The 15941-nt window shown below is 34.1% G+C and overlaps 1 protein-coding gene across 2 annotated transcripts; it reads right to left on the bottom strand.

Moving 5' to 3' along the window:
• Window positions 1-6112: 6112 nt before the first annotated feature.
• On the bottom strand, window positions 6113-12844 carry LOC106101414. Of its 2 annotated transcripts, none has more exons than XM_013280649.1 (5): window positions 12743-12844; window positions 7945-8093; window positions 7606-7681; window positions 7030-7239; window positions 6113-6487 (listed from the first exon to the last, which is right to left on the bottom strand). In XM_013280649.1, exons 2-5 carry the CDS (start codon window positions 8018-8020, stop codon window positions 6445-6447), a joined length of 405 nt encoding a protein of 134 aa, XP_013136103.1. In that variant the 5' UTR covers window positions 8021-8093; window positions 12743-12844; the 3' UTR covers window positions 6113-6444. The 2 variants fall into 2 exon arrangements, with proteins under 2 accessions (XP_013136103.1, XP_013136104.1); XM_013280650.1 differs by having other exon boundaries at window positions 7606-7678.
• Window positions 12845-15941: the final 3097 nt, after the last annotated feature.

Here is a 15941-nt window from a genome sequence, read left to right as displayed (position 1 = left end):
TTGTAGGTTTATAGCCATAATTATAATAAATATTTGTAAGAAATTCTTCTATATTTTTTTTACCAGGTAATAACAGCATTGTCGAGTTTAGATGAGTTCCATAACTTAGTGTTAGAGGACGCACCCCTCAAGTTATTACCCAAAGATGTTACCCATTATGATTCCTTACAATCATTAAATAACCTCAAGAATTCATTTATTTGGCCACTAAGTAGACATAAGTGGTAACTGATATTTATTGACAATGGAAACCAACCCTTATAGTGAAGTGTACTTTAATAAGTTTGTGTTTTTTTGAGATATTAAGTTTTTTACAATCAGATACAAGTTGAAGTTATATAGAATAAATAAGATTTTCAATTAAATTATTTAAACTTTCGTTAGACATTTTATAATTAATTATTTACGGCTTACTCACGTATACTTTTCTTTTTCCGGTGACGGCACCGACCAGTTTCAGACCCTGCGGGGGTCCTTCTTCAGGGCGAGGGTTAAGGATGTATCGCGGTCGCGTCGCGCCTCGCACCTTAACCCTCGCCCTGAAGAAGGACCCCCGCAGGGTCTGAAACTGGTTGGTGCCGTCACCGGAAAAAGAAAAGTATGAGTAAGCCGTAAATAATTAAGATTTTCAATGTTAAACTTTTTCTTATATTAGACTAAAGAAGTAAAAGCGATTTCGCTGTAATAGTATAGTGTAGGATCTGTAAAAAGTAATTTTTGAGTCCACGTTCGACCTGTCAACCAATCTATGGCTCCTACGTAAAATATCGTAAGTGTAAAACTCAAATGCAAAACGAATATATAATCATTACTTCTATTAATATACTACAAATATTTACGTATAAATAATCAAAATGTTTCTAATTTTACTTTTAAATCTACGCAGAAGTTATTTATTAAGTGGATTTGATAAATATAAAACAATGTTTAAGCGCCAATTGCCTAATGGTTTGTGGTACGGACTAGCGATCTTGCGCTCGAGGATTCGAAGCCCGCCATTCCACTATTGTAAACTATATCCTAGCACTACACAAGAGCTTAGTTGGAATGGTTAAAGGAAATATTAGTAAATTTACAAAAATCTAATGTTTTTGTAAAAAAAAAAAATGTTTAAATCGCTATATTGTGTCTTACGAAATATTACGTTAGGGTCATCGTAATGTTTTTTTTATACATTTATCATAAGTTCTTACGGTGAAAGAAAACATCGTGATATTTGCACATATCTGAAAATTCAAATATATGTAAAATCTGCGATTGTTTTGTGTGTTTGTAAATATTCTTTTATGTAAACGTTATGTTTTCAATAGCATCATTATTCCTTATTCTACCGTAAGGTCGGCATAACAGGTTTTTGTCCTCCAAATAACTCTATCATACGTCATCAGTCACTCTCTTCTTGATCATGTCTCCTTTCACGCAATCCATCTCTTTCTATGTCTACCTACCGGTGTACCACACTCATAACTAACGTTCTCCTTGTTTTCAATATTGTTACGTATTAACGATAATATAAAGTCTTGGTTAATTCTAGTTTAAAATACTTTATTTCAATACAATTGTAATTTATTTTTTGTTATTAAAAATAGAATCTCTAACTTCGATATATCTTATTACGTAAGTTATTATACTAGAATTGTTATTTTTTTACAAGTTGTTAATTTTTTAAGATATGTAATTAAAAGTACCTATTAGTTATAATTGGATTATTTAAGTCATATATCGATGGCTCCTACGTAAACTACGGTATGTTTGAAACTCAAATTTTGCAAGATAATAATTTAAACATTGTTATTATTAATAACTCATAACACCCGAATTTTTTTTTTTATATAGTTCTTTTTAACGTTACATTCATATTTACGCAGAATTTAATTTGAAGAACATAAAAAGGTGGAAATCTCAAGATTTTGGCTTACAGTACTCTACGTATGGACCATCGATATATTGGCGGCACAACTTTAAGTGTAGTGGGGCCATTGATTTGTATAAATAGATAGCTTTTCCTGAAAATCACAGTTTACTTATTTCCAACTTAAAAGTGCCCGTTTAAGTTAATCACAGTTAATTCTGACATTATTAAAAGTAAATATTTACTTACAATAGTTTGTAATCAACACATATAATTATTTTTTGAACCAAAACTTTGTTATGTTAAAATAAATTACTATTAAATTTATAGTAACTGATAAATGTTTTTTTTTATTTAAACCCGAAATAATACCAAAAATTAAAACACCTAAAGAAAACAATGTTAAAACATTTACTGTAAATACCAACTAGCTTTCGCCCGCGAAATCTTCCGCGTGGATTTAAAAAACAAAAGTGAGTAGCCTATTTGTTCTAGGTTATCCTCTGCATCCATACCGAATTTCACCAAAATCTGTTCAGCCGTTTAGGCTACAAACTCTAACATCCATCTAAACTTTCGCATTTATAATGTTAGTGAGATTACAGTAAATATAACATTATTTTGTTGGCCATTTTGTACTACCTACCCCGCTGTGTTACAGTCGTTATGTTTTAATATCACCCAGAAAGATCCACAAAGAGTTAGGTTCATATAAATTTAAATGGGAATTTCAAGACAATCGTGTTTAAAATGTTTCGTAAAAGACGCGTAGTTCGCACAATGTGCCGGCAAAATGGATTTACAAGCAATCTCCTACGTCTCCCTGCGGCACTAAAACACGTCTCTACAAAGAGTATAAACGATCTCCTGGAACTAAAAATATGCGTATGCAAGCCGTATAGTAGTAAAGTACGAGAAACTAAAACACAAACGGAAAAAATGCAGAAAATCCCAGTAACTGAATTAAATAACCAATAATAACGACTAAACTGGGTTCAAATCTAATGAAAAATCATTTAATATAGGCTTTATAATCTTACTTTTACTATCTTATTTTTATTAATGTGAATGTTTGGATGGATAGATGGATGTTTGTTAGAGTTTGTAGCCTAAACTGCTGAACGGATCTCGATGAAATTTAACCTATAGAAAATAGTTTAAAAGAATACAATTCACTTTTCAAGTTGTTTTTCAATTTATACTAATATTATAAAGAGGAAACATTTGTAATTATGTATTGAAATAACTCAAAAACTAATGGACCGTTTTCAAAAATACACCATTAAAAAGCTACGTTATCAGTAATAGGCTATATTTTATTGCTGTTTAATTTTAAGCGGGAGAAGTCGCGGCCAACAGTTTGTAAAACTACTAATAAGTATATGGTTGTTATCAAAAACAGATCGACTTTTTAATTAACTTCAGAAAGGTCGAAGTTACAAGTTTCGCGCTATATTTTTACGCTACTTATCACGTAAGTGGACAATCACCTGTGTCCTGACTCCACTACGATCGCAAACGATATGTTACTATGAACGATCTCTTACAATACTGCTTGTGACACTTATATATAAAAGATATAATATATCTTGACATGTAACATTGCATCAATGTCATAATATTCGACGCTAACAACAATAGTAACGAGAAATATGTACTAAATATTGCGTTATTTCGTGTTTTTACCAGTAAATTTATTTTAAAAAAAAAAACAATTTAGCCTATGCGTTTCACCAGACTACCCTTTACGTCTATGCCAAATTTTATCAAGATCCCTTCAGCCGTTTAGACTACAAACTAACAAACATCCAACTATCTAAACTTTCGCATTTATTTAAACGTTCGCAGTTAACCCAAAATATAGTAAGATATTTTGTTCCCTTACATTTTGTATGGAAGAAAATGATAAATAGTAAATTTCAATTCATGTATTACATAAGAATGGAAAGAATACTTGGGCATCCAGCATCTTGTAAAAATCCTAAGAAAAGATGGCGAGGAATTCCTATCGAATCTACCTAGATTTTTCGATTTAAAAAAATTTAATAAATTACATAATTTTCCTTGGTTGCTGAATTCTCTAGTTACGTTAAATTAGTTACTTTTGGAGTATGCTTTGACTAAATAGTTGCACATTATTGTGCGATTGTCGATTGTTTCGCAGCCAATTCAATTGTTTTTGTGCAACTAACAATCGAGTAGTGTGCGCACCTCTATACTCGTATAAGTGGAACCTCATAGGAATCAAATGGAGACTAAATAGTTGTGCTATACTTTAGTCAACAGTGGTAGAGCCCGCTTTAATATCTTCACACTGTAGGGTCGGTTCGCCCAGTGTAATACCGCGACCACACAGAAGACAGGCGTGAAGTGGAAGCAATTCCGCGCGAAAGGATGGAAAGGAAAAGTGGATTTGACGGTAGAGGAGATGCATAGGAAGGGGAAATAACCTCTTTATGTACGTCTCCTCCGTCAATGAAGGGTAGGCAACGCATCTGCAATTGCAGATGTTTATGGGCAGCGGTCGCTTTCCATTTCGGTGGATTCAGGTGGCCGCTTTCTCGTTTGCCTCCTTATATTATAAAAAAAAGTACATGAAAGTCGAGTCTAGAGGGGTTCTTAGTTTTAATGTCAAATCAAATGTTCGTAAACGTTATGACTTTCTATTCAAGTCAAAGCATAAGCAATTAACTTTCTTTTAGATATTTGATTGTATCGTGAAATTTCAATGTTTTTTTAACGTAGATTTTTATTTAATTTGTGTCAATAAAATAGACACTCGAATCACAAATAGATGGGACTCTGATTGTTTTATGTGACTATACAAACGCCCAAGGGAGATAGACAGGGCTATATTTACACCGTTATTTCTTAAGAAATTGTAATTTTGTTATTCTACTAGCTTTCGCCCGCGTGAATTAAAAAAACAAAGACAAAAGTGAGTAGCCTATGTATTCTTCCAGACTATCGTCTACTTCTGAACCAAATTTCATCAAAATTCTGACGTTTAGTCTACAAAATCTAACAAACATCCATCCATCCATCTAAACTTTCGCATTTATAATATTAGTATAATATACTGTCTTCTGTATAGGTTAATATGAATATTAATAATCAAGTTATTCGTTACTATACTAAAATAAGCTTTATAAAAAATCATATATATCAATCTTTACATAGGAAAAAAAATCATTTTATAATTAAGCACTTAAAATAAATATTTTTTCAAAAAATACGCAGTTATAGGAGAATCCGAAATTAACATTGTTAATAAAACATTTGTTTTTTTTTATTTTTTGTAAGTTGCTTCGCTACGGTGTGAGTGTCTGCCGCGTAAAGAGTTTGTCCTTTGCTTAAATATTTCCATTGAATGTTTGTAGACCGTCGCCGCCAGAGGGCAGGACAAACTTTAAGGGATAATTTCTTGCTTCCAAATATACTATATCTAAATATCTTATACCAATTGTAGAGATGTTTCCTTATTTACGAGTACTCTGTCTAAACAATACATTGCTATAAACAACACACAGTAATTATAGACAGAGATCCGTCGATCGAAAGATGTAAGTCATTTTATAATCTTTATCATGAGAGAGTTATACGAATATTGACGAAGAAGCCAAAAAAAGGGTTATGGTTACTTCAGTTGTTAAAGCCCAAAGATAGATATAACCCAATTTACGTTATTTTGTTAGTACTTCGTCGGTAGAAAGTTGTGATAAGGACAGTGCGAGAGTAATTGTTTCTGAGATTGCAAGCTGTCCATCACAGTCATTGTTATAGAATAGTCAGCGTAATTTAGAAACTCTAGAGCATCTTTTTTCCCAGAGGGGAATGCTTTACGCGTACTCCGGACACCGTGTCCTTGGCACAGGCACGAGAGTTATGTGGGACTCTCCCCATAGTGGGGTATACCCACTAAACTCCTCAGTTCAAACCCTAGAGCACCTAGTGTGAGTCCTACGTTGCTAAATAATTAATATTGCTTACTAATTAACTCTTATTATTTCTATGTACTTCATGTTAATGTAAATAACATCTTAGTAATAATGAATTTTAAATCTTGGTTTTTTATGACATTTACAAATGACTGCAGGCAAATTTCGTCTCATGTAAGTTAATTACCCTCTTAGCTTAAATTTCCTTTAGTTTACATATACTTTGTGAATGAATACAGGAAGTGCCACAAAAGAAAAACAATTAACAGTTTTATTACCATTTATTTTTAGAAGCATTATAATTAATAAATACAATAATTATGTGACTAGCATCAATCTATAAAGGGTTGGTTATGAAACTTGTAAAATACTCTCTTTCCCTCATTCTCTATTAAAAGACAGAGACAGATTATTAGAGGAGTTTTATAGTTTCTACACCAAATTTACGAAACAAGTTACCAGCCTTAACCTGTTTCGTTTAAAATATACATTACATATTGGGTTTATAAAATGAAAAGGAACAAAAAAGGATAACATTAATCCTGTCTGTTCGTTCCATCACCTTCTAGAGAGTAATTATCTATAGAATAATTATAATAGTTAATTCAGTTCCAATGTGTTCGGTGTGCGATGTGGGTCGTGTTCACGATGCAATTAATCTTTATAGTCCATTTTCTCCACTGGCTCTTGGTCTATTCTGTAACAAGAGTTAGTCAATTTATATGTCTATCACTTTCTAGAAGGAAAACTCCGACGAATTGATTCCTCTCCTCTCATAGTTGTTAGTACTCTGTCTAAAGTTTGCTTGGATGTAAATTTTACTTTATCTTACTAACATTATAAACGCGAAAGTTTTGATGGATAGATGTTTGTTAGAGTTTGTAGCCTAAACTGCTGAACGCTCGATGAAATTTAGCATAGATGTAGAGGATAATCTGGAAGAACACATAGGCTATATGCTTTTGTTTTTTTTATATCATGTGGTCCAAAGCTAGTTCTTAATATACGGTAATAAATATAGCTCTTCTTAACAATACTAGTAAATAATACAACACTTCTTATGTCTTCAAAATATTCACCAATTTTTTAAGACTACTTTTACTTATCTCTTTACCTGTATATTACCTTTCTATTCGTGAAAGAATTTTTAAAATCTGCCCAGTTGTTTTTAAGTTATTTCAATACATACAAAAGTACAAATCTTTCCTCTTTATAATATGAGTATAGATTAAAACATACCTATTATATAGAAGTTTGGAAGGTTGTCGCGAGCAGAGCGGTGCGAAAACTTGCAGTTCACATAAATGCGCCAATTTCCGCCACGTTACATCTTGCCATGTTCCATCCTTCGACGTTACATCTTGTGACGCGTCACGCCATGTCATATCGTGTGGGGTCAGAGTACGGGCTATCTCCGACCGCTTGCCGTATCTACTGCCCATAAAGAACCTGTGAAGGTAAGTGTTCTATAGACAAGCTACGGATGCTACGGATTTTGTAGTATCTAATTTTTAATTGTTTTTCTATGTAAACAAATAAGCTATTAACTACTCGTAGTTAAACTTCAAATTAAAGATAGCAAATAAGGAGAAATGCACATGCCAGTTAAATGGTGTAGTGTAATGTGTAATGGGTGTGCCAGTTAGGCATGCCTGTTACTGGAACCATGAATTTACACATGTCAGTACCGTATACATGTGCCAGATATTGTATTTTCCATATTTAATATAAGATATTACACGAAGTCTATCAACATGCGTCGCTACTAAGAACGTTTTAACAAAATTTTCAGTATACCTAATATTGGAATGTTACCTGTCGTTGCGTGGTGCGATCATGCGCGGAGAGGAACGACCGTAGCGAGAACCCAGCACGAAGGGAGCCGTCGCTACTGGCAGCGAGAAAACCATACAATAAACCTTACTAATATTATAAATGCGAAAGTATAGAAGTATGTTTGAGTTTGTAACCCTAAACTGCTAACCGGATTTCGATGAGATTTGGTTTAGATGTAGACAAAATCTGAAAGAACACTTAGGCTATTTACTATTGTTTTTTAATTCCACGCAGACAGAGTCGCGGACAAAAGTTAGTATATATAAAGAGGCTTTGATACATAAGCATTGAATAGTTTATAGTCATAAACGTCCTTACATTCAGCTCGTTTATAGGTATCAGTGCGCGCGAGTGCCGCGCACAGCAGCGCCAATGCGCAAGCGCACCGCCACATCCCGCTGTCGCTTCAGTACCCGCTGCAAGTAGCGCCACACACTGTGTGCAATACTTGTACTAGCAATTGTTTCCTGGAATATTAACAGACAAACACAGAAGAAGGCGTGAAATGGAAGCAATTCCGTGTTTCGTCTGATGAGTTTGGTGCCGGAGGCCTAATTTAAGTACCTTTCTCTTTACCACTCTTTTCTTATATGAGAAGTTGGGAAGAGGAAGTGGATTTGACAGTGGGGGAGATGCATAGAAAGGGGAAATATCCTCTTTATGTGCGTCTCCTCCTCCGTCGTATAAGGGTAGGCAACGCATCTGCAATTGCGGGTGTCTATGGGCAGCGGTCGCTTCGCCATTTTGGCGGTTTCAGTTGGCCGATTGCTCGTTTGCCACCTTATGTTATAAAAAAAATTGAGTTGAACTGTTCAGTTTAAGAACACAATCGAAGAATCGCACAATTGTAGTAGAGATTTGATTCCTAAGTGCTTATATGGTGCGTATACTCGGTTTTAGTTGTCCAACTAAATTGTTGGATGAGCTGCGAAACAATCGACAATCGCGCATCAGTTGTAAGATTGTGTCAACGTGTGCGCCCGCTCTAAGACAGTGTGTAGAAAAATGTATCAGACTATAAGTCAGTTCAACAGGTTTAGACTAAGCGTCACCTGCGCTCGGCCACCTCAAGCCCGGTGAATCTGTAGATATCTCTTCAAGGCAAACAGTGGCTATTCAGTCACAACAGTATCGTTAGATATAAACGTATGTATTGGGCTTTAACGAGTTAAAATTTTCGAGGTGTTTTAAAACTTTAAATTTGTTAATTAGTAGTGTCCCTTTATACAAAATGATTAGTCGACAGAACATTGTAAAACGTTATTTCGCAACAATTATGAATACGTGCTTGAATTTATACACAGTATAACAAAGGTATCTACAGTAACATGATTATATTAAAAACTTTTCGTTTACAAATAAAACATACCTTTGATAGGGAAACTTTGTAACTTAATTAGCATTTGGTTAATGAAAGTACTAGTGAAGGGATAACTTGTGTGAATTTGTAACGTAAACGCACCTATTACCGCCAGTTAAAGCATTATTCAGATTGATGTCCAAAATATGCACGATATTCGATTGATGTCCAATGAAAATAGTTTTTTCGAGTCGTGAAATCGATCTTTTTAGTCATGTATAGAACTAGTTATACTAAGGATTATTTAAAAGATTAAAAATTAAATAAAAGGAAAAGGGGAAATGTCCCTATTACCGACCCAAGCGATAGGGTGTGTACCTAATACCGTTTTTGCGTCACCTAATACCGACCACTAAATAAATGGAATAGTAAAAGTTAGTTAAAAATGCTCCTGTATATTTAAATAATTATTAAAATGCTCTAACACAGTACAAAATGTTGAGTTTTTCTTGGAATCACAATAAATACCTAAATATATAAGTCTCGAATTTTACTAACATCATAAATGCGAAAGTTTGAATCGTTGGATTTTTGTAGACTACTCTCACTAAAAACCCCCTCGGTGGCCGCCTTCAGGTGCGAATTGAGGATCCCGGGATCTCCAGTGGAACGCACAGGTACCCTTTGCACCGTATTGCTTTCGTCGCTGCTTATTTTTGATAAGCTGGGCCAAACCCACACCCAACTGAGGCCAGCCCTTAATGCTCCCTTTTCGACGCGAAGTTACAACGCGACCGCGTGAAAAGAGAGGGGCAAGCACCAGTAACCTAATTTCGGGATTACGGGGCGGTTGAGTCGCCATGCCTTCTGGATGTTTGTAGACTAACAGGTAACATCTCGATGAAATTTGGCAAAGATGTAGAGGATAGTTCGGAACTGATTTAATAATGTACAACTAATTAAAAACTAAATTAAAATAATATAGCGGTCAGTACATGAACTTTTACTTTGAGTTTCCTGCATGTTTATGATTTGCATATTATTCTACGAGAAATAACCTAAGCAAACAAAACAACATTTTTAATCGAAATTAATTCATTTCAACAGCGGTAGAGCCCGTTTTAAAACGCACGATTGGGCCGGCTCACCCGGTGGAATACCATGACCACACAGAAAACAGACGTGAAATGGAAGCAATTCCGCGTTTCGTCTGATGAGTGAGGTGCCAGAGGCCTAATTTTAGTCCCTTTCCATTTCCACCCATTTCTTAAGTGGAATTGATGGGAAAAGTGGATTTGATGGGGGAGAAGACGCATAGGAAGGGGAAATGTCCGCTTTATGTGTGTCTCCTCCTCCGTCAATTAATGGTAGGCAACGCATCTGCAATTGCGGATGTCTATGGGCAGCGGTCGCTTTCCATTTCGATGGAATCAGGTGGCCGCTTGCTCCTTTGTCACCTAATATTATAAAGAAAAAAAAAGCTCATAGCAATAAAAGCAAGACTAAACAGTTGTGCGATAGTTTAGTTTCAGGTGTGCGCACGTTTTTAATCTATAAAAAAAGGAAATTCGAATCTCTCTGATATTCTTTATATTTTCTTTTATTCTTCATTTGTCTCACGTTGCTAGTTGCCAGTAACTTCAACAGTGCAACTAAACAGTCGAATTGGCTGAGAAACAATCGACAATCGCACAACAAAAAATTTCGTGAAAGATGTACGCCCGCTCTATCGTTTATAGTATTAAGATGACTTGAGTATTTCTCTTTAAAGTTAAGAGATTTAAAAAGGGACCTGTAATCAGGAAACAAGCAAGGAAGCTGCAAACGGAAGGAAGTCGACCGGCGAAGCTTACGGAAAAATCCTATACCACTTTATTACTCTACTAACAATGATTAAACGAAGGTATTTAAACCTTATTATAAAGTAGTAAGGTTTGGTTTTGTTCAACTGTAGTCGCAAGATTTCCTCGTTAAGGATTCAACAAATTATCCAAATTGAAAATTGTATTCGTAGCTATAGACTTTTGTCACTTTTGGTGCAATCTTACTGCTTACTAATATTATAAATGCGAAAGTTTAGATGGATGTTTGAGTTTGTAGCCTAAACAGCTGAACGGATCTCGCTGAAATTTGGCATAGACGTAGAGGGTAGTCTTTTTAATTCAACGCGGACGGAGTCGCGGGCGAAAGCTAACAAATAGTAGCAAATAAATCGTCTTTCACTATTTAATTATAGACAAAACTAACATTTGTATTAAAGCTATCGTTTTAAAATAAATGAAACAATATTTTTATTACAACAAAACCGGTCTTAACAATCTTACTTAACTATATTTAAATGCGAAAGTTTAGATGGATGTTTGCTAGAGTTTGTAGCCTAAACGGCTGAACTAATTTCGATGAAATTTAGCATACATGTAGAGGATAGTCTGAGAAAAGCAACCTATATCTTTCTCTACATCTACGCCTTTTATCGAGATTCGTTCAGTAGTTTAGGCTACAAACTTCAATCTAAACTTTCGCATTTATAATGTTAGCAAGATTAGCACTAGACCGTAGTATATTTTAACTTGACATTACTATCAGCGATAAGCGATATGTTTAATTAAACTAAGTTACGGCCTCACTTAACGCTCACTTAAGTTAACAAGTACTGATTACACTGATTTTATCATTATTAGATTTTCGACCGCGATCGTTTATCTATAAGTTACAATGGCTACCTATTGTCTAGATAACTCAATAAAAATTTTCAAGTATGAAATTCATATTATTTCGATAAAATAGTTAAAAGACTTTTGATTTATATTTTATCTAAATAAAATCAATTTGTAGGGTTTTAAGTGTTAAAATTAGAAAAAAAACTTTAAGGTCCTGTCCCACCAAATTGTAAATTGTCTGATAACAATTCAACGTGTAAAATATGTGATGGATATATCGGATTGTTTCCTTATCTGACAGTGACGTAATTTTAAGCTATCTGAGACTCTATCAGCTAGTGGTGGGACAGGCTATTAATATCTCGACCGGATTTGTGAGAGAAAAAGTTATTATGTCCAATAAATTAGGTTATTTTTATAGGTAATGGTGTAAAGTATTTTAAAATCAACTAAGTAGATTTTTTTTTTGATCTAATTGTTAATTTAAAACGTGAAATAATGCTAATGTAATAGCCGTCAAGCTATCTTTATCTTATACTAATATAATAAAGGAAAGATTTGTGTTTTTGTATGTATTGAAATAACTCAAAAACTAATGATTTCAAAAATTCTTTCAACATTAAAAAGCTACGTTATCAGTAACATAGGCTGTATTTTTTTAATTTACGCGTGCGGAATCGCGAGCAACAGTTAGTGTTGTATAAAAGTTTTCTTGTAGATTTTTAATAATAAATCCTTTTATGTGTCAAAAAACAATCAATCAAATAAATGGATTACAATTGTACTGCAAAAGATTTCAACGCGCTGTATGTAAGGGTTTTAAATAATTTTCCACTACTAACTGCTAGTTTTCTTTCCGGCCTTAATTTTTTTTTTTAAATTAACTGAACTAAAAGTGGTTTTCAAGACTCATTTATAACGCATAGAATTCTAATTTCATTTTAAAAATCCATTGAATAATCGAAATATAACTAAATGACACTTGTGAATTAAATTTTTTTCTGGTTCCAAAAAGTTTTTTTTTTAATAAATATTAAAGCCGTTTTAAATTACACTTTAAACTTTCATCTATATAAGTAAAGTAATAATAATATACACATCGACAATTTAATTAAAAATCAAAAAGATAAAAAAAATCTTACATTACAAAACTTACCTGTCTATCTCCAGGAGTGTGCAACACCGAGGCTGGTTCTGCAGTATCCGCCGTAAGAACCTGCCTTATATGTCCCGTGTTCCCTCCCACCAGGACCCCTCCCACTGCCCCTCCACACCCTGCGGACACCTGGCCACAACTAACGCAATGACATTTTCCTAGAAAAACGTCCCTAGCAAAGTTCAATTACGACTTTTGTAAGCCACTTTTCAGAGGGGTTGTAGCTTTTAATGTTACGGAAATTATTATTAAGGTATTTTTACATTAAATAGAAACATGATTGACATATTCATTTACGTACTTATTAATAATAAATAAGCAATGGGTTTATTATTTTACTTTTGAAAATATACATTTCATGAGATCCTGGGCTCCTGCACTAGGTTCCCCTGTGCTGTAGGAGCCAATCCCTTTCCCGTTTTGTTAAGAGCAATACACATTCCTACGTGTCTAAACAAAAACCACAACGAAAAACATTACAATAATTATAATGAAATTAACAGAAAAGAGAAAAATTACATACAAGTTTTTTTGTTTTGGAGCGTTGTTCCAGTCGAGTGTGTATATGTTTGGGTGTGTTGGAAAGTATGTGTATGAATACTTAATAACACAATAGAATTAAGAAAAAGAAAACATGACACAAAGTTATTAATTAATTAGGATATATTAACCTAATAAACAACAAATAATCTACAACTAGTGTAAAGAGGAAATATTTGTATTTCTGTATAAACTAAAAAACTAGTAAACCGGTTTATAAAAATATTTAGTCATAAGAAAGCTTCTATATTACTGAGTTATCTTACTATTAATATAATAAATGGTGGATGGATGTTTGCTAGTTTGTAGCCTAAACTGCTGAACGGAACCTGATGAAATTTGGCATAGATGTAGAGGATAGTCGGGAAGAACACCTTTGTTTTTTAATTTCACAAGGACGGAGTCTGGCGGAAGTCTGGTATAAAATTATTGTAGCAATTTAGATGTGCCAGTGTAACTTGGTAATCTCTGCCCACCCCTCTAGAATACGGCGTGAGTTAATTTTGTATCTTTTTGACATACTTTTCGCATCATTAAATTTAGAAATAACATGCCATATATTAAAAGCCGAAAGGTTATCTACGATATGATACATTTGTATGCATTTTGATTAACTTACGAGTAAGCATACATGAAATTTATTAAACTAATCATATCGTATTCATATGAATATTATAAATGCGAAAATTACGATGGATGGATGGATGTTTGTTAGCGTTTGTAACTTAAACGGCTGAACGGATCTCCATGAAATTTGACACAGGTTTAGAGCATAGTCTGTAAGAACACATAGGCTACTTTTTGTCACGAGAATAGTTACGGTTCCCGTGGTATTCATTAATTTAGTTTTTTAATGTTTACTCGATTATTCTGCAACGGTTCAACATATCTGATTGAAGTTTGACATAGATATTTACCAAAGTCTGAATCACACTTGGGATAAGATTCATCCCCGAGAAGTATCCGGTTTCCGAGGGATACGTAGCTTTTTTGTTATTTATACAGTTCGTATGTTTTCTAATACCACGCGGACGAAGTCGTGGGCAACAGCTAGTTAAGTTATATAAATGTACGAAGCAATAAAATTGAAAAGACCATAATTGTTTAATTCTATTCCAATTCAAATACAAGAGTAACTTGCAGTTTTAAAATACTCTACGATCTTTGAAAACTATCCAATAAGTCTTCTTCGTTTAATTATATATTAATTTTATTGCCCTTCAAAGCCTTAAGACATATTTCTACTCTTTATATTTGAGATACTGCCTAGGCTTCATTTTATTAGACGCGTACTGCTTTCAATCGTGCACGTGGAAATTATTACAGGAAATGCATAGATAAAATTGATTTATTTTGGTCTATTACTTACTCATTAAAGCAGTTAAAATAATAATCACATAAAAAATTTAAAACACCACTCTAGAACATATACATAATAAACCTTCAGTTTAGATACAGAAAACAGTGTAGCCTTATATTTAGTTTTCCAAATGAAGGCAATTTTAAAGCAGGGTCTTACCCCTTAGGACTGTATTTATTGCCTATCGACTTAAGTTCGTATTATCACAAGCTCCTTATATGTCCCCAATGAGGGGCTTGGTGCCTACCCTACGTAAGGAGTGACTAGGCCAGTCAACCAGGCTACACTGCGGGTTGGTGGACTTTACATATATCTTTGAATTTCTTTGCCGATTTGTGCAGGTTTCATTACGATGTTTCACCGTAAGTACGTCGGGTAACCGTAAGAAATTCGAAAATCACATTAGTACAGAGGGATTCGAACCCAAGACCTGTAGATTACAAGTCAAGTGCTTAAAGCCCTGCCACCGAATATCGAGTTCGTATATTGGTCCTAAATTTAGTTCGACATAATAACAAAAATCATAACTGGTCTGTTGCTGTCAAATTTTGTAACTCTTAAGGCGGGAATACATTCAGAAGCCTATACTTGTACGTGCCAGTTACAAGCATGTGTGTACGCTAATTAGCATGTAACTGGTATAAAAGTAGATGGCACCCCATTTGTTCTTGTGACTGTTTCTAGAAAGTTAAAGAGCTTCTGTGACTCAGGGGTACGGCACTTGTAAACTACAGGTCTTGTGTACCAATGTGATTTTCGATTCGACGTTCTTACGATAAAGGAAACCATCGTGATGCACATATCGGCGAAGAAATTTAAAGATAATATGTTGAAGTTAACCCGCCGTAGGCCAGTATGGGTAACTATGGCTTAGACATCCTAACTTAGGATAGAATTCGAGCCCCTCAGTGGGGACGTATAGTGAGGTGATGATGACTAGAAAGTTACGGGAGAGGCCGAGAGTTTACAAATCTAGACTGATATGTGTTCTCGTGAACTGGCATTAATAGTTTTAGTGGCTTATGTATTACAGCTTTATATAACACAAAAGGTTCATTAATTTAATTTACAGAGTACCCTTTATAGATAGAAAGTCCTTAGTTAAAGAACGAATTATGGTTGGATGAGTGTTTTAATAATGAACGAAAACAAACAAACTCTTGCCCACGTCTGAGCGATGCAAAATATTAATATTCATTAAAAAAACTTTTCGTATTAGTAAGTTATTTATATTATCTAGTTGTTTTAATCCCCTTAATGCGGGTGGCTTTTGTTTTTATTAGAAACGAGTTAGTAATT

Source organism: Papilio polytes, unplaced genomic scaffold, assembly GCF_000836215.1.
Source record: "Papilio polytes unplaced genomic scaffold, Ppol_1.0 DF823991.1, whole genome shotgun sequence".
NCBI classification, from domain to species: Eukaryota; Metazoa; Arthropoda; class Insecta; order Lepidoptera; family Papilionidae; genus Papilio; species Papilio polytes.
This window is presented reverse-complemented; position numbering and strand designations above follow the sequence as displayed.